The sequence below is a fragment of the Enhydra lutris genome, unplaced genomic scaffold (genome assembly GCF_002288905.1).
Source record: "Enhydra lutris kenyoni isolate GAN:26980312 unplaced genomic scaffold, ASM228890v2 scaffoldscaffold4, whole genome shotgun sequence".
Classification (NCBI taxonomy): Eukaryota; Metazoa; Chordata; class Mammalia; order Carnivora; family Mustelidae; genus Enhydra; species Enhydra lutris.
Genome location: NW_019154088.1, coordinates 17181944 through 17201434, shown reverse-complemented (window position 1 = coordinate 17201434; position 19491 = coordinate 17181944). Strand labels below are relative to the sequence as shown.

The following is a 19491-nucleotide window of genomic DNA, read 5'->3' as shown; positions in this document are numbered from 1 at the left end:
ATTTATTTGACAGAGATCACAAGTAGGCAGAGAGGCAGGCAGAGAGAGGGGGGGAAGCAGGCTCTCTGCTGAGCAGAGAGCCCGATGCGGGGCTTGATCCCAGGACCCTGAGACCATGACCTGAGCTGAAGGCAGAGGCTTTACCCCACTGAGCCACCCAGGCGCCCCTGGATGTATAATTTTTCATGGTAGTCTTATGGTTCTTTGTATTTCTGTGGTGTCAGTTGTAATTTCTCTTTTATTTCTGATTTTGTGTATCTGGGCCCCCTTTATTTTCTAGATGAGTCTGACTTAAAGGTTTATCATTATTGTCCCTTTTAAAAAAAAATTTTTTTATTGAAGTATAGTTGATTCACAGTATTACATTAGTTTTGGGTGTGTAACAAGTCTGTATGTTATGTTTACCACAAGTATAGCTACCATCTGTTACCATACAGTGCTATTACAATACCATTGATTATATTTCCTATGTTGTACCTTTTACCGCCATGACTTATTCATTCCATTACTGAAAGCAGATATCTCCCCTCCTCTTCACCCATTTTGTGCCCATCTTTCCACCCTTTACCCCTTGGTAAAGTTCATTCTTAGTATTTATGGTTCTGTTTCTGTTTCTTTTCTTTTTCTTTTTTTTTTTTTTTAAAGATTTCATTTATTTATTTGGCAGAGAGAGATCACAAGTAGGCGGAGAGGAGGGAGAGAGAGGGGGAAGCAGGCTCTCCGCTGAGCAGAGAACTCGATGCAGAGCTCGATCCCAGGACCCTGAGATCATGACCTGAGCTGAAGGCAGAGGCTTAACCCACTGAGCCACCCAGGCGCCCTGTTTCTTTTCTCTTCTTTTCTTTCCTTTTTTTAATTTGTTCACTTGTTTTGTTTTTTGGATTCCACATTGTAAGTGAAATTATATGGTAGTTTTTCTCTGACGTACTTAGCATAATACTATCTAGGTCCATATAAATATTATTTATCTTCTCAGAGTATGGTTCTTGGTTTCATTCATCTTTTCTGTTGTCTTTTTCAGTCTCTGTTTTATTTGGTTCCTCTCTGATATTTATTTACTTTCTTCTGCTCACTTTAGGCCTTGTTTGTTCTTCTTTTATGTGTAAGGTTAGATTGTTTATTGGAGATTTTTCTTGTTTCTTAGAGTAGGCCTGTATCACTATAAACTTCTCTCTTAGAACTGTTTGTACTCTGTCCCACAGATTTTGGAAGTTCTGTTTTCATTTTCATTTGTCTCAAGATATTTTTTAATTTCTTCTTTGATTTCTTTGACCCATTGGTTGTTTATTTGCATTTGTTTGGCCTCCTCATGTTTGTGTTTTTTCCAGTTTTTTTTTTCCCCTTGTAATTGATTTCTAGTTTCATCCCCTTGTAGTTAAAAAGATGCTTGATATGATTTCAGTCTTCTTAAATGTATTGAGACTTGTTTTGTGACCTAATATGTGATCCACCCTGGAGAAGGTTCCATGTACACTTGAAAGGAATGTGTTTTTTGCTGTTTTGGATGGAGTGTTCTTTATATTTGTATTATGTCTACCTGGTCTAATCTTTTGTTTAAGGCCATTGTTTCTTAATGATTTTCTCTTTGGATGATCTCTCTGTTGATGTAGGTGAGGTGTCTTTATGTTACTGTCAGTTTCTACCTTTGTGTCTATAAATATTTGCTTTATATGCTTAGGTGCACCTATGTTGGATACATAGACATTTATAATTATTATATCCTCTTGTTAGATTGGTCCCTTTGTCATTATTTAATGTCCTTCTTTGTCTCTCTATAGTCTTTGTTCTAAAGTCCATTTTATCTGATGTAACTATTCCTACCCCAGCCTTCTTTTCATTTCTGTGTGCTTGGACTATCTTTTTTCATCTTTTCACTTCCAGTATGTATGTGTCTTAGGTCTGAACTTAGTCTTTTTTTTTTTTTTTCTTTCTTAGAGATAGAGAATGAGAGCACGTGAACAGCAGGTGTATGATAGGGAGGAAAAGCAGAGGGAGAGAGAGAATCTTAAACAAACTGCATGCCCAGCACAAGCCTGATGCAGGGCTTGATCTCATGACTGAGATCATGACCGCAGCTGAAACCAAGAGTCTCATGCCTAACTGACTGAGCCACGTAGGTGCCAGTTGAGTCTCTGATAAGCAGCATATTGATGGGTCTTGGTTCTTTATCCATTCAACCATCCTGAGTTTTTGATTGTAGTATTTCTTCCATTTACCCTGTAATTATCAGTAGGTATGTAGTTACTGCCATTTTTTTGTTTTCTGTTTTTGTAGTTCTCTGTTATTTGTTTTTCGTTTTTTTCCTTGATCTCTTCCTTTGGGATTTGATGACTTTCTTTTGTGTTATGTTTAGATTCCTTTCTGTTTATTTCCTTTGTATCTATCATAGGTTTTTGGTTTGTTTATCATGAATTTCATGTATAATATTCTATGTATGTAAGTTTAAGTTGATGATTTCTTAAGTTCAAACACATTCTAAAAGCACTGCATTTCCCCCCACCCTTCAGTGTTTTATGTTTTGACATCCTGCTTTACGTATTTATATCCCTTAACAAAATACTGTAGATATCATTGATTTTACTATTTTTGTTTTTAACCTTCATACTAACTTTATAAGTGGTTGATCAGCACTACCTTTGCAATATGTTTGCTTTTACCAGTGAGCTTTTTTTCTTTTGTAATTTTCTTTTAGTTGTGGCTTTTTCTCTTCCACTTAAAGAAGTCCCTTTAACATTTCTTATAAGGCCAGTTTAGTGTTGATGAGCTCCTTTGACTTTTGTCTTTAAACTATTAATCTTGTCTTCAGTTCTAAATAATGATGTTGTCAAGTAAATTTCTTGGTTGTAGGTTTTTTCCTTTCAGTACTTTGTGTATATGATGCCATTCTCTTCTGCCTGCAAAGTTTAGGTTGAAAGATCAGCTGATGATTTTGTGTATATTCTCTTGGACATAACGTTGCTTTTCTCTTGCTGCTTTTAAGATTATCTCCTCATCTTTAATTTTTAACATCTTCATTATTAACATTTCTTAGTGTAGCTCTCTTTGGGTTAATCTTGTTATTTGCTTCCTGTGCTTCCTGGGCCTGGATATCTGTTTTCTTCCCCAGGTAAAGGAAGTTTTCTGCCATTATTTTCTCAAATAAGCTTTCTACTTCTTTTACTCTTTTTTCCCCCTTATGGTACTGCTATGATGTAAATGTTAGTCTGCTTGATGTTTTCTCAGAGTTATCTCCTAAACTTTACTCATTTTTAAAAATTATTTTATCTCCATGCTGTTCAACTTGGGTGACTCTCACTACCCTTCTTCCAGATCACTGATCATTCTTCTGCATCATCTGATATGCTTTTGATTCCCTCCAGTGTATCATTTTATCTTCTGCTCTGATGGGTTCTTTTTGATAGTATCTGTTGAAGTTCTCACTGTGTTCATCCATTCTGCTTGGGTTTGGTGACATCTTTTATGACCATTACTTTGAACTCTTTATTAGGTAGTTTACTTATCTCCATTTCATTTCATTCTTTTCTCAGGTTTTGTCTTGTTCTTTTCATTTGAAACATGTTTCTCTGTGTTCTCATTTTGACTCTCTTTGTTTCTGTGTGTTAGATAGATTTGCTATGTCTCAGAGCCTTAATGGAGTGATCTAATGTAGAAGACATCCTTTGGGTCTTGAAGCACAGTCTCCCCTAGTGCCCAGAACCAGGTACTTCAGGGGTGTCCCCTTTGTGGACTGCACATGTCCTTTTGTTATGGCTGGGCTGTGACTGCTGGGTTCGCACAGGTAGGTGGGTTTGACCTCAGATGCAGCTGGCTGGAAGGCCCTGCCTTTTTTTTTTTTTTTTTTTTTTTTTTTTAAGATTTTTTAAATTTATTTGACAGACAGAGATCACAAATAGGCAGAGAGGCAGGCAGAGAGAGAGAGGAGGAAGCAGCCTCCCTGCCAAGCAGAGAGAGGCTGATGCAGGACTCAATCCCAGAATCCAGAGATCATAACCTGAGCCAAAGGCAGAGGCTTTAACCCACTGAGCCACCCAGGTGCCCCAAGAAAGGCCCTGCTTTAATAGTTGGGAGCACTTTGGTGGTCGGGGCTGTAGCTGCTTTGGGAGGTGCCAGACTGAAGCTCCCTGCTGCATGGCAGGGCAATAGCTGCTTTGTAGGGCTGCTGATCCCACTCAGGGTCACTTGCTGAGTGTGGTGGAATGGGAGTTTTTCTTTTCCAGGAAAATGTTCCCATAGATTCCCTGCCTCTCCTGCACATGTCCTAGAGTTAGCACATCTTCACGTGTGGCCCAGGCGCTTTTCAAAATGCTGCCTCTGTGTTGGGTCTCAGAGCCAGTGAGTTTGTGCCTGTGCCCTTTAAGATTAGAGTCTCAGCTTCCTTTAGCCCTCTGGCTCTCCTGGAGTTAAGCCCCATAGATTTTCAAAGCCAATGGTTATGGGGTCTTCCTGATACAGGTACCCAGGGTGGGCACGCTTGATACAGAGCTTGAATCTTTTGCTCCTTAGGAAGGATGGCCTCTGTGTTTGTGATATCCCTCCTGTCTAGGAATCACTGAGCAGGAGATGTGGGTCCCGACTAGAGCCCTTTTCTGCCATTCCCGTCTTTTTTCTATCTTGAGTTGTGGAAGAGCTGTTTTTGCTATTTTTGTCTGTGGGAGGAGATGAGCTTGGGATCTTCCTGTTCTGCCATCTTGATCCTCTTCTTTATACTGTTGTTTTTGAGCTAATTCTTTTTGTCTGGATTTGGAAAGTTAATTAAATGTCAAATAATAGATGTGGAGCAAAGGAAACACTTGGGGAGTAAAATGTTGCATATGTATGAAGTAAATAGCTTGAAAGAAAAGCAGAATGAAGAAAACTGAATTTTTGATGTTCTGTTTTCTAAGTGCATTCTTTTATTTTGCAAACTTTGATAATTTTTCTCAGTATATATCTTCTTAAGTAGTGTCAGACTTTATTTATTTATTTAAGCACTACTTACTTAAACATTTTTCACATAAAGAAAAAAATTTTCCAAAATAATTTTTTTCCACTAAAGGGCAGTCCCATATTTTTCTACTGTATAATATAATTCAAAAGTGGAAGTTTACTTGCCTGGTTAGTCTTAGATTAGAAGTTACACCAATAGTACCTGTTTATAGTAGAGGTTAAGGATGAGAACTTGAGAAATAGAATATATAGGGAGTAAGTAAACTTGAATGACTTCCTTATCCCTGCAGGTAAGTACTATAGGGGCCTCACTCACTGCCTCTCTGTTGCTCAAATTATAGCCATACATAATCTCACAAAGGGCCTCATTCAGTTGCTTTGCTTGCTATAAGGGCATGTGACTTTTACCTCAAGGTTTCTTTGATTTTGGCTTCAATTTAATTACTGAGTTCATGCTCCACAGCCATAGATTTTCAGACTTAGGGGAGCTCTTGAGGCCATCTTATCTAACTCCTTATTTTTCTGTTCGAAGAAGCCAATTCCCAGAGATTGTGACTTATCAGAGTGTGGATCCAGGATGACTTGGTTGTTATGAGAGCATTCAGTTAGCTTCTGGGATATTATGTTTCCCAGAAATTATGGTATTTACTGGCATGGAATTACTTTGTATCTTCTTACCAGAAACATTATATCTCTTTTTTATCAAATAACAGGTTAACATTTGATTTATAGCCTTAATAATTTAATAATTGGGAGTTTGGATAGTACATACCTGAGGATAATCCAACCTTTCCATAAAAGCCAGTTTGTTACAATTCAGAAAAACTCTTCTCTTTTTCTAATTTGCAGTAGAATTTAAGAGATTTTAAAGAGCTGATTTTTCAGTGAAAACCTCTTATTGGATATTTTTTTTCCTAACATAATCTTATAATTACAGGAAAGTAAATTAGGATGGACTTACCTATTTTGTGCTTCCTTTACAGGTATTGCAATCAGGTTCTTTGTAAAGAGATTGATGAATGTGTGACTCTTCTTCTTCAAGAGCTCGTCAGTTTTCAGGAACGTATCTACCAAAAAGATCCTGTGAGAGCAAAAGCAAGAAGACGACTGGTTATGGGCCTGAGGGAGGTTACTAAACATATGAAGTTAAATAAGATCAAGTGTGTTATAATTTCTCCAAACTGTGAAAAAATCCAGTCGAAAGGTATGAACATTTTACTTTTGAAGTGTTTTGGTATTTATTTAGTATAATTGTAGGATATACAATGAATTTTAAAGTGAAAGCCATATGTCTTTCTTTGCAGAGTTTAGGTATAAAACAATGTTGAACATGAGGAAAGAAAGTGAAATCTTTCAGTACCTCAAATTAAGTAATAAAATTGAGATTGGACTGTAAAGAAATCCTAGTCTGTGAACACTAGTGAAGGATTTAAGTTGGCTCAACCAAGTGTCTCTTCTGTTGTAATCAGAGTGAGGACTTATAAGAGTACATTCCTTTATTGCTACAAATATATTTCTCCTTTAAAAATTTTTATATTATGTACCTTTGATGGTCCTTTTCCCTTAAATAGAATTAGAGAAAAGATAAAGTTGTCTGCTCCTTCTTATGGTGATTTGTTTCAAAAAATAAGCAGCCCCATGTAGAGGCTCTTGTGTGAACCTACGCTGGGTCATGCACTCTGAGTTGTCTGTTTTCATGGATGAGCCACTTTGGGTAATTGGATTAGATGGATGCAGAGGTAGCAGTCATAGGCATATTATCCACAGGGGAGAAATACCAATAAAAATAGTAATATATATTTCTGTCTTATTGCCACTTGAGCTGAGAGAATAAAGACATCAGTCGTTACTAACAATTGTAATTTCTTTTTTAATGGTTGGCAATGGAAATTTCCAAATGGAAATTTGACTTCCACTATACCAATCCCTATGGAGAGACAAAAACTGGCATTGAATAATTTTAAAATTTATTGGGAAGAAAGAAAATACGTATGTGTATATATATATATATATATATATATATATATATATCCATATATCATAAATTTCAATAGGAAACTAGTTGGAATAGTCAAAGTGCCACAAGCATTCATAGAATCCTTTGCTGCTGTATTTTACACTTCAGCTGTTAGATGCTGAAATACCTCCATTTATGTAAGGAAATTAAGACTTCAGCATGTGTTGACTTTCTCAGGTGGACTGGATGAGGCTCTGTATAATGTTATAGCCATGGCACGGGAACAAGAAATTCCTTTTGTGTTTGCCCTTGGAAGAAAAGCTCTAGGACGCTGTGTGAACAAGTTGGTTCCTGTTAGTGTAGTGGGAATCTTCAACTACTTTGGTGCTGAGGTAAGACTTTAGAGGATACACTTCCTCACTCCCTCTTGTCCTCACCACCCCGCCCAACATCCATTTTCTGTTAACACATGCCAGTGTTCTTTTTAAGCATTTGAAGAAGTGAGGTGACTCTCCCAAGAATGAGTGGAAAATTTTTGAGTATTACATTTCCTTTTTTTAGTGCTAAAAACATTTACACAAGTTAATCCTGCAGCATTTTGGCTGTAAAGATTTTAGTTCCTGTTTTTCCCACAGTGCTTTTTTCTTCTTTTGTAATACATGATAATTTATTTAGCTGTTGGGTAAAGATATTCAATATTATATAAAATAATTTTCTTCAGTGTACATGCTGGCTATATTTTGTGTTACTTAAAGTCAAGAGAGAAAAAGATCCTTTAATTAGAGAGGATTTTCTTTTGAAAATGGAATTCCTAACCAGTTGTCAAAGTAATTCTGCACTCATGATACCTTTATCTTCCTCCCTTGGTCTGCTAATACAAAGCTTTGCCCATAGGAGCTGATGATAATAAGTAATAATAATAATAGGTTGGTAATTAACAATTAGAATAAAAGTTATTTATCTCCATATGTAATAATTAGTAACTGATAACATTTTAAGAGTCTTTTATGAAGTTGACTCTGAAGTATTTTTTAACACCATTCATGGACCATTTTCCCTCTTCCCAGCCATACTGTTTTTATTTATTTAAGCGTGTGTCCTTTCTTATCCAGTCACCATATTTGCATACCCCCATTTCCCTGTCCTTTCAGTTTCTCTCCCATTACCCATGAAGTTACTCAATATTTCTGCTCCCACAGTAGCCTATGCTTTTCTCACTTACAGGTATCATGCTGCCTTGCTGCAGATTATGTGTTTCTTTCCCTTTAACTATGAATTCCTTGAGGGCAGGCCTCTTATCTATGTGTCCCTGACACCTTTCATATCACTTGAATTGAGCGGGTGATAAATGTTTGTTCAGTAAATTGTGTGGTATGTGTATACCTGCTTGCTATGTTAAACTGTATGTGACAGTTTGGGTGATAAGTACCTCTGTGGGAAAAAGGGTCCCATATAAAGACACCTAATAAAAATGTACTCCTTTTTTGTTCACTCTTAGTTGATAGAATAGGAGTGAGATTGAGGTCAGGAAAAGTGGACCTGTTTTTCATTGTATTGACTTCTCACTGAATTATATATATACTAGGTTATTTGTGTGGCTTTATAAAATGCTTGCCAGTTTTGTTTGTACATTGTTTTACTTGTCCTTTACTATTTTGAGATAGGTAAGTTATTGTTTAAACCAAAATATACTCTTCAAATGGGCTAAAGGAAATAGTGGTATATTATCAAGTGTTTACGCATTTGCAATAATGTGGTAGTACACCTGAGTTATTTTTACCATATGCTAAAACTAACCTTTGAATTGAACTTTCTCTCCTTACCCTGACATTAAGGGTTTTTATTCCCCGATAGCTTTTCTCTTAAATTTTTTTCCTCTTCTTTCTTAATTTTTTATTCCCAACTATTTATTTATATTTTAAAATGAATGTTAATCTCAATATCACACATCCATATGTCCATTTTCTTTTTGTTGGCTTCACTTAAATGCATAGTTTGTTAAACATTGCAAATAACTATTTAGGAAGTCTGTTACATGTAACACACAGGAGCTGTTTTTACCAGAATTCATTACTCCTTCTTTTTAAAAGTAAGTAAATCCTGAGTATATTTTGCTGCTACTAGTAGTTAACATGCTTAAAATCATTGCAGTTGGCAACAGCATTTATTGTACGTAGTACCTTAAACAGTTCAAACTGAAGTTGGGTAAAAGCATGCTACTTAGGTTTTTCCTTCTGAAGTTTAGTTTTCAGGGAAATATTATTACATAGCAATATGACACTTTTTGCCATGCTTTCATCCAGCTATGGTTTAAACTTAAATGACAGTGCCTTGGTAGGAGGAGAAAAATTGTACTGTACTTTTCCTCCATTGTCTGAAAGTGTAATTTAATATATAATATTAAATGTATTCTTAGGAATGTTCAGATCTGACATCTGACATTTTTTATGTAATGTGTGGTGTGTTGCATTGTGATACTAAATCAAGACATTAAACGGAAGTAGAAGGTTGTTTGATTATGATATAAGAATCACAAAAAATTATTTGTCCTTTCTAGTGGCGTGGAAACTTCAGTTTTCTTTGGAGGTTTTTTTTTTTTGGTGTCATAATTGTCGAAGTTCATCTTCAGAACTGTGTGAATTTTGCCGTTTTATTAACATTTGTATAGTCCATCACCCACCATTTTGTTGGAATTATTAATTACCGTTCATGTTCATTTTTCTTTCACTGATGAAGAACTTCTGATTATTTAGCTCCACATTCTACTTCAGGCTCTTTATTCTATTTTTGTAATTTGCATTTGTTCCAATATCTTTGGCTTGTCCTTCTTAAAAGTGTCAGATTTTCATCATCAAGGTCTCAGCTAGCCACACCATTACTGACTTCTTTTGATCTTCTTCAAGCTCTTCCAATAAGCACACATGCAGGGAACTTTTAAATCTTGTGGAGACTGCCATCTTTTGCTATATCCTTCAACGTCACACTGCGTACACTCATTCTCTTATATTCTAATCCATATAAGATTCTTCACTGCTCCCCAGACAAGCCTTGTACTTTCTTAAGTCTATACCTGTTTGGCTAAGAATGCAGAATCTCCACCCTTCAAAATTGTACCTATTTTTCAAGGCCTGTATGAGAGGTAATATTTCTTCCAAAAGCCAAAACTTTTTGTACATCTCAAGGCATTTAACATGAGGTACCTTGAATCCTTGGTGTCTCCTATCTTTCAGCCACATGGAAGTTTCCTTACGAGGAGATGGTGTTCCAGTGGTCTTTGTACTCACTGTAGTGCCAGAGACTCAAGAGTGCAGTTGTTGAATTGATAAACTTTGCAAGAACTTTTAGTGTATCACAGTTAATGACTAGTATTGAATAAAGAAATTTCCTCAGACTTGTGAGAATTACAGAACAATATCTATAAGTTATAGAGTATTTTATAAGTTCTGCAGTGTGCATACCATTTGGATTTTGTGCTGATTGAAAGTGTGTCTGATCCTGAAACCATAGAGACATTTATTGTTAATTGTAGGAATAAAAAGTATAGCAAAAAAACTGACTAATCAAAATCTCTTTTTAGAGCCTGTTTAATAAGTTAGTAGAGCTCACTGAGGAAGCCAGGAAAGCATATAAAGATATGGTTGCAGCAATGGAGCAAGAGCAGGCCGAGGAAGCCTTGAAGAATGTGAAAAAGGTACCACACCACATGGGGCATTCTCGGAACCCCTCTGCAGCAAGCGCCATTTCTTTCTGCAGTGTCATTTCTGAGCCTATTTCTGAAGTAAATGAAAAGGAATATGGTAAGTTGGTATATATGGTATATAGCAGATGATTTAAATACTGAAATCATTTAAGTGATTAAAATCATTTTGGAAATTATTTTCATGCTATCTTTTGTTTTTTATCTCATTGATTATTCACATTTTGGTCAGAATTTTGGTTTGAAAAATTGCATGAAGCATGTCCATTAAAAATTAGGAGACTGTTTGGAGCTGAGACTTGCTATGAGACCCTGTAATTTAGTCACATTTCCAGAATGCCCAAAAGGATTTAAAAAGCAAAAGGTACTATACTTGTGACCTATAACTAAGTAAATTCTAGGAAGTTTTGTTCTGATGCCTTATACTGAGTTATTGAAGTTTTGATATATTAAGTAAACAGAAGACCTGAATGTTATGGAATATAAGCTTATAAAGCCTAGACATACAACATTTACGTTAAGTTTGATGGTAGTCAAAAAGAAACAGACTATAACCCAGCATTTGTGTGTGTTAAAGAACAACAATTCACCTGAGTAAATTTGAAGATCTAATTGGCTTTCGAAGGTGCTTTATGCACCAGGCAACATCCCATCTAGCAAGTAGAGGGCAGCTCTGAGGAATTGCACAAAATGGAAGGCTTATATAGGAAAGAGGATGGTACAAGGAAATTATTAGCAAAAGAAAAGAAAGGATTGTTCCTGGCCAGGTCACCTTCCTTTGGGGGGACAGGCAAGGGGTCTTACTAGTGAATTGTCTCAACTTCCCGTTGGGTGTGGAAAGGGCCCTTGTGACAGATTACTGCCTTGGCGCTGACCAGAAAACTCTTCAAACTTACATTTCTGGGAGAGGTTGAAACTGCTTTTAGGTTACATCTTAAGCTCTGGTTTGGTGACTTGGCCTCTGGTCCTGTTTGGGGACTGTGGTTTTCTTTTCAACATGTATAATGTTTAAAATAACATTATTTACTGCAGTCTATGTCTTAGAAGTTTCTCTGCCTTTTTTCTACAGTACTTTGAACTCTTAAGTTCTCTGCTTTTCATGGTGTAGTTTCTGGTTCATTTCCCCATTTTAGGATAGCCACCTGCTCAACTTGGCTCCTGTTTCTTCTTCTTCTTCTTCTTCTTCTTCTTCTTCTTCTTCTTCTTCTTCTTCTTCTTCTTCTTCTTCTTTTTTAAATCTATGGGGGAATTTATTGAATAGCATGTTGCCACCTAAAATTTAACATGTAAAAAAATGAGTCCTCATATTTTCCCTCACACTGTCTTTCCTAGTCTCCCTATCTATGATTGTGGTTAAATGTTTGAAATGCTTTTGACAAAGCTCTAGGCCAGAGACAATGAACAAGTTACTGTAGGACTTTGGGAAACTGCAGACCAAGGATAAGTATTATTGGCTTAGAGGCAGACATGTTTCTTTGCCTGAAGTGCCACTAGTTGAAAATAAAGCAGATAAAGTGCCAACTTTGTAAATGAGATCAGTTCTCTCTGTATAATGATATGCAGATCTCAAAAGCAAACTTCAAGGTAAATTCATAAAGCTGTAGGTTTGAGCAGATGACCATAATCTTCATTTGGGCACACGAAAAGAAAAATTATGAAAAGAACCTTTCAAAGACTTAGGAGATGTTTTTAAAAAGCACCAAATTTTAAAGTGTTCAAAGATTGGAGCCTTAGCTTTTTCACACTCTTTGTGGAGGACTGAGAAATAATTTATTAATTTCTGGGCCTCAGATTTCTCTTTAGTGAAATGGGGAGGGTTCATCTAGGTCATCTATAAGGTTTCACTCAAAGCTAAAATTCTATGAGCTGTTAAATAACAAAAATTCAGCCAAGTGTTTTTGATGATCTAGTTAGCTTTATTAAATGATTCATGAATTGGGCAGCCACCATCTAGCAAGTAGATAAGCACTCTGAAGAATTTTACCAAGTGGAAGATTTTGGTGGGGCATGGTGGGCAAGAAAGCTATTAGGAAAAGAAGAAGATTGTTCCAGAGGAGACTTCGCTAGTAGAAAAAGCAAGGGGTCTTATGCAGATTACCTCATCTTTCTTTGGAGGATGGAGAGGACCCAAGTGACAGACTCATTGGTACTGATGAAAAGAAAAATTTCCTGACTGACCAGTTAAGGCCACATTTCTAGGGGAGGTTGAAACTGCAGTTGGATTGGGAATTAAGCTCCAGTTTGGGAACTCAATTCTAAGTGATACCATTTTGCGTGCCCCCCTTTTTTTAAATCTGTGTAGAGCTAATGGTTGAATCCTTAAGGAGGGTTTTAGATAGAATCTTAAAGAATCTGACTTGATGAGCTCATGTATGAGGACACCAACAAAATAGTGGAAGGAATCACAAATAACATTGAGAAGGAAGCATGAAGTTATTCTTTCTGTATTGGATTCTTTCTGTATTGGATTTAGCAACAAACATAAAACCACTAATGCAGCCTAAAGAAATCAGGATATTTAATTATTTCACAATATCCTCAAAGTCCCTAGCTCTTTCCTTCTTTCTGTTCTCCCATTCGCAATTTGTGGCTTTTTATTCTTGTGCTTTTCATCTCATGTTCATAAGTAGCTGCTGTGGCTCTGGCATTAGTAGTCAAAAGCAGGAGGTACAGGCAGTGAGTTGCTTTTGTCAGTGAAGGAAACCATTTTCAGAAGACTTCTCCTTTTGTTTCATTTGGCCAGAACTGTGACTCCTTTTAGCTGCAAGGGAGATGGGCAAGGGAATGTGATAACTGTGATAGTCTAAGAACTATTTTAATTCATCCTCTAGGACTGGGCCCAAGTTCATCCCAAGTTTGGGGGTTCTGTTATCCAGGAAGAAAATGGGGAATGACCGTTGGGTAGAAAACAAACAACATCTTCCATGTTATCCTGATACAGGATTTCTCAAATGTTTTTTCCCCATAGTTTAAAGAAAAAAAAAAAAAAGCTGGGGAAAAAATGCTCATCATTGGTAGAATAGAAAACCTCCTATGATAGTCCAGTCTTACTATCTTTTGTATATCCCTCGTTTTCTTTGCTTATGTTTTCCTTCCACCTGTGCTGAGTCTCAGTTCTGTCATACTTTTACATGAAACAAATAGTTTTGAGCATAAATCCCAACTAAGTTGTAAGTTCTTTGAGATAGGAACTTGGTACATAATGGGCACTTGATACATAATGATAGTATCTCACTGAATCCTTGCTATGTGGTAGGCACTTCTCTAAGCATTTCATGTTTATTAATACATTCAGTTGTGTGAGCAGCCCTATGAGATAAGAAATATTATACCGTAGGTGTGCCTGAATTTTCTGAATTTTCTGCTCATTCCTGACTTTTCTGCTCTTTCTCTGCCACTGGTTTCTTCTGTAGTTTCTTGAACTCATTTGCTTGTTCTGTTAACTAAAGATGGACAGCTTCCCTGTGTGTACTGACTGAAAGGAGAAATACACACATCTCATCCTCCGACAAATCCTCTAGTGATTTGAAAGTTTAAAAGACATTTTCACTAAGACCCAATAAACAACAGGAAAGTGTAGAAGGGATTAATAAGCAAAGAAGAGCTCTATTGAATAAGTTATCCACAGTAAATAGTTCAGAAGCAGAGTATGTTTGGATCAGTACCATTTCTAGGCTTGTTGAGAGCTTTGGTTCTTCCTTTAATAACGTGCTTCCTTGTTCCTCTATCAGAAGTGGACTTCTGTAGAGATTCTGTTCTGGATTTAGACTGTCCTCCTCCCCATCCCAGATTTCTCCTGTCCCCTAGAGAAAGGTGGCACTCTCATACCCTTGTATTTCTCCATGTTGTCTGCCTGTGTTTGTGTGCTCATCAGTTGTTATTAAGCTTCATCTGTTACTTTAAAGTGGGAGCCTAAACCCTCCCTCCCTGGTAGATACGTTGAGTGGTGGCTTTTTGATTATTGTGACAAGTCTTTTGATGGCTGATAGAGTCCTTTGCCTCTGCTTTTAAAGTCATAGCTCCCTTTCCTATCCCAAGACCCATGTGGGCTTTCAGCTCACCTACCCAACTAGATGAAGGCCCAAGGTTGATTCTGGAGAAAGATCGGCCTGACCTAGTATCCTGACCTCCTTCCTCTCTCCTATTCCTTGACTCATTGAGAAGGGGGAGGTGAAACTTTTTCCAGGACCCCAAGTGGATTCTTACATTTTTGAAGGAGGATAAAAACTATTGGAAGGAGGCGTGCCTGGTTGGCTGTCATTAAGCGTCTGTCTTTGGCTCGGGTCATGGTCCTGGGGTCCTGGGATCAAGCCCCGCATCGGGCTTCCTGCTCGGGGTGAAGCCTGCTTCTCTCTATCCTGCTCCCCCTGCTTGTGTTCCCTCTCTCACTGTGTCTCTCTCTGTCAAATTAATAAAATCTTTAAAAAAAAAAAAAAAACTGTTAGAAGGAAGTATAAATGTGCATCTAAAATTTAAAAAAAATTTTTTAATGCCCTTTTAAAGTTTTTTGGGGGGCATCATTAAATATATGTGTGGTATTTTTAATTTAATAGGCTTTTTGCCTTCAGTACTTACTCTTTGCCAACCATAGGGACACAGATGAGCAGGAACGAGGGTAAGGAGGGAGGAAGGGGCAGCACAGCAAACACAAAACTAGTGCTTTTGAACTATATATGCAAAAAGTGCTATGGGAATTCAAGTTAGTGGAAAGTCAGGAAAGACTTCATACGGAATTGACCTTTAGGAATGGTTATCAAGGATGGGTGAGAGTCTGAAAGGTAAAGGAGGAAAACAAATCTCTTATGGAAAGAATAGCCTACGCAAAGCAAGGAATTGTAAATAGAAAAGTTTATGACTTCTGGGAGCAGTGAGAAGGCAGAGTGATCCCAAGCATAGAGTGCATGGCTAGGGGTTGTAATGAATGGGGTGGGAAAGTTAGGTGAGGGTCAGATCACAGAGGGCTTTGGCTATGCCAAGCTAAGGTGTTTGGATCTTGTCCTAGGGTAATAGAAAGCCCGTTAAGACAGTCATGTGACCAATTCACCAAACCACTTAGGAATATATGTATGTGTATAGCAAGATAAAGAAGGCTTGGGCTAAGACAGTAGTAACCAAATTTAATAGTTTTTGAGCTAGAAGTGACATATAAGTTCAGTGGAATAAAGTAAGGGAGGAAGATAGGGTCAAGGATTACAATAAGTTTCCTTCTGTTTTGAGACTATGGAAGTGATAATGTTATTAATTAAGAATGAAAATATAGGAGGAGGAGGAGTTAGTTTGTTTTCATGAGGTAGGAGAGAGACTGGAAACAACTTACTTCAAACTTGAAGTAACTGCAGGAAGGAAATGTTTTTTTCCAAACCATGTGCCCTGACTTAAAGTGCCCAAAATACGGTTTTTATCAGTGAATAGTTGATAGGCGATGTTCAAGTTGATACATTAATGTGAGTAGACTTCCTTTATCACTACAGCTTGATCAACATATTTACAAACTGCAGATAGCAGCTATAATGCAAATAGAAGGGGGCATTTTTTTTTAAAGGCAAAAATAAATAAATAGGACTACATCAAACTAAAAAGCTTCTGCACAGCAGAGGGAATCAACAAAATGAAAAGGCAACCTACTGAATGGGAGAAATATTTGCAAATCATCTGTCTGATAAGGAGTTAATATCCAAAATAGATAAAGAAGTCATACAACCAAATAGCAGAAAACCAACAATCCAACTAAAAAGTGAGCAGAGGATCTGGATAGACATTTTTTCCAAAGAAGACATATAGATGGCCAATATAAAAAGGTGTTCAACATCACTGATCTTCAGGGAAATATGCAGATTGAAACTACAACAAGGTATACCACCTGACAGCTGTTAAAATGGCTATTATCAAAAAGACAAAAAATAAATGTTAGCAAGGATATAGCGAAAATGAAATCCTTATACACTCTGATGGTGTAAATTTGTGCAGCCACTACAGAAAACAGTATGGAGGGTCCTCAAAAAATTAAAAATAGAAATACCATATGATCCAGGAATCCATCTTCTGGTTATATGCCCACAGGAAGTGAAATTATCATCTCAAAGAGATATCTCTACTCCCACATTCATTTCGTCATCATTCACAGTAGCCAAGTTATAGAAACAACCTAAGTGTCCATCAAATGGATGAATGGATAAAGAAGACATTGTGCATGTGTGTTGCCAGAGTCTTGGGGAGTGGGTGAAATGGGTGAAGGGTGTCAAGAGGTAGAGACTTGCTGTTATAAAATAAATAAGTCATGGGGATATAATGTATAACATGACAACTATAATTAATAATACTGTATTGCATATTTGAAAATTGCTGTGGAGTAGATCATAAATCCTCATCAGAAGAAAAACATTTTTAGTAACTGTATGCTGACAGATGTTAACTTGATTTATTAAGGCAATAATTTTGTAATATATACAAATACCAATTCATTATGTCATACAACTGAAACTAATGCCATATGTCCATTATACCTTAATAATAAAAAAATGAAAAATGAAAGAAAAGCACAGGAAAAATTAGGGATAGGAGAGCTGTCCTTCATCTCCTCATAATCTTAGTATGTTTTTTTTTTCTTAAACTGACTTCCTGTCATTAAAAATAATTGATTATCACCACTGTATTATATAATAACACTTCCTTTTTTGGCTACCAAATTCAGTTGGTGAGCCCAGCTACATATAGTATAAAACAGATTTTCACAAATATTTGAAATGCATGGATGGCTTCTTTGCTTATTATAAGTGGAAACAAGTCCCATTACAGCCTAAGATAGTTCTCAGGTAACTTGCTGTGGGAGCATGACACAAACATGTTAAATTAGAACTATTTCTGCTGGACATCTTGGGTCTGTCATCTGTGACTTGTGATCCTTGGGGCCAGTACACCTCTAGGCAAAAACAAAAACAAAAAACAAAAAAACCCAATTCATTGGTTCTCATGAATATATGGATTTTATTTAGAAGCATTAATGAGCTCCTGTTGTTATAAGATCTTGTGCATTCTGAGACATAAATACACTTACTTTTGCCTCCTTGTTTCTTTATCTTAAACGCACATTTTTGAGAGTTGTTTTCCTTTTGTAATGCTTACAACAGTACTAGAATAAACTTAGTTTTTCCAACCAGTTGGTAAGCCAACAGATTTCTGCTAGTTTGTTCTTCCTTCTTTTAGGAGTTGTGATTCTGAAACTGTTCTGGTTTTTTAAAAATCTGTTTGGTATTTGCAGAAACAAATTGGAGAAACATGGTGGAAACCTCAGATGGGCTGGAAACATCAGAAAATGAGAGAGAGGTTTCCAGTAAGCATAGCGCATCAGAAAAGCCCAGTAAACTTCCCTTGGATGCAGCCCCTGTTGGTAAGCAGCCGTCACTGCCGGCTGCAGGCAGTACTACCTCAGCTACAAACCCTGGGAGGTCAACAGGGAGCGGCGATAAAGACGAAGTGAAGCCAGATGACCTGGAATGGGCCTCCCAGCAGAGTACAGAGACTGGTTCTTTGGATGGCAGTTGCCGAGATCTCTTGAATTCCTCCATCACCAGCACCACCAGCACCCTTGTCCCCGGCATGCTTGAAGAAGAGGATGATGAAGATGAGGAAGAGGAGGAAGATTATACTCATGAACCCATATCTGTAGAAGTACAGCTCAATAGTAGAATTGAGTCGTGGGTCTCTGAAACCCAGAGAACAATGGAGACTCTCCAGCTTGGAAAAACCCTTAATGGTTCTGAGGAAGACCATGCAGAGCAGAGTGGAGAAGAGGAGGCAGAGGCACCCGAAGTGCTAGAACCTGGGATAGATGGGGAGGCCTGGACTACTGACCACCAGGCAAGTCAGGAGCAACAGAAGCCTAGCAGCTGCAGCTCAGTGAACAACGAGCCCTCTGATCTTAGTTATCCGCCCCCAGGTCTGTAACTCAGGAAATGCCCACTGTCTGTCTCCAACTGTGTGAGGGTTGCAGCCATTCTCTTTTATGCTTCATCTCAACGTTTTGCACTGTCCAGTATTTAATATATGTATTTAATTTCTGACAGATATTTTTGTAGCTGTCTTTTACTTGTTTTACTATAATCTGTAGCTTAGCTTTTAATTAGCATCTAAGTGTCTTTCTAAGAGCTGTGTGGAAATTCAGAAGTGTTTGAGCTTATTTTGTTACGGGAAATAATGATTAAAATAGAAGACTAAGTTTTAAAAAAGAAAATAATTTTCAAATGCCTATTTAGAGTCATTTTGAAAGTCAACGATCAAGGCTCTGAGAATAGGAGCAGTTACCAATGTTTGCTTCAAGACTATGCCTCCTTCACTCTAATTTGATCAAAAGTCATTTGGGCTTCTTTAAAGAAGAACTGGAGGTAGATTTGGAAAACTGAAAAAAAAGGCTGAGGGTAACCAAGCCCACAAATGTCTTGTATTAAAAACTGATGCGACTTTTCTTTGGTCCACAGATGTTTATTTCAGAAGCTATTGATCATTGTAATGGATGGAAGTTGGGATGGGCGAAAACAGAGGCTCAAAAGTTAGGCTAGCAAAGGAGCCACCACAGGGCACTGGAGCTGGCCTTACTTGTGGGAATTTAGAGATGTTGTCTTTAATAGGGAAGAGTCACCCATGATAGAACCTAACAGGTTCTGTCTCATACTGACTTCTTACTTACCTCAGGAATGCTCTTGTACATACTCGTATTTACTTACAGTTAGGCTTGTTGTGGCAGGTGAGTAACTGTAACCAATTATATGACTGCAGCACTTATGTGTAAACTATTCCGAAACAGAGTCTTATACTGGTGTGTTCTCTTGCATGTTTTTGATTTGGGACCCTCTGGATTTGCTGTCTGGATTTGATTAGGTATCCAAGCTTGTCCTGAGTGAAAAACCATTTCATC

The 19491-nt window shown here is 37.3% G+C and overlaps 1 protein-coding gene across 2 annotated transcripts in view; it reads left to right on the top strand.

The window, feature by feature from the left end:
* The window catches only part of LOC111161761 (SECIS binding protein 2 like), a 58220-nt gene extending 39237 nt beyond the window's left edge, over positions 1-18983 (top strand). For both annotated transcript variants that reach the window (XM_022525702.1, XM_022525693.1), the window contains 4 exons: positions 5910-6130; positions 7121-7275; positions 10461-10680; positions 17839-18983. In XM_022525702.1, the coding sequence (XP_022381410.1) occupies positions 5910-6130; positions 7121-7275; positions 10461-10680; positions 17839-18524 (1282 nt within the window). In that variant the 3' untranslated portion in view covers positions 18525-18983. The remainder of the gene's footprint in view (positions 1-5909; positions 6131-7120; positions 7276-10460; positions 10681-17838) is intronic.
* The last annotated feature ends 508 nt before the right edge of the window (positions 18984-19491 follow it).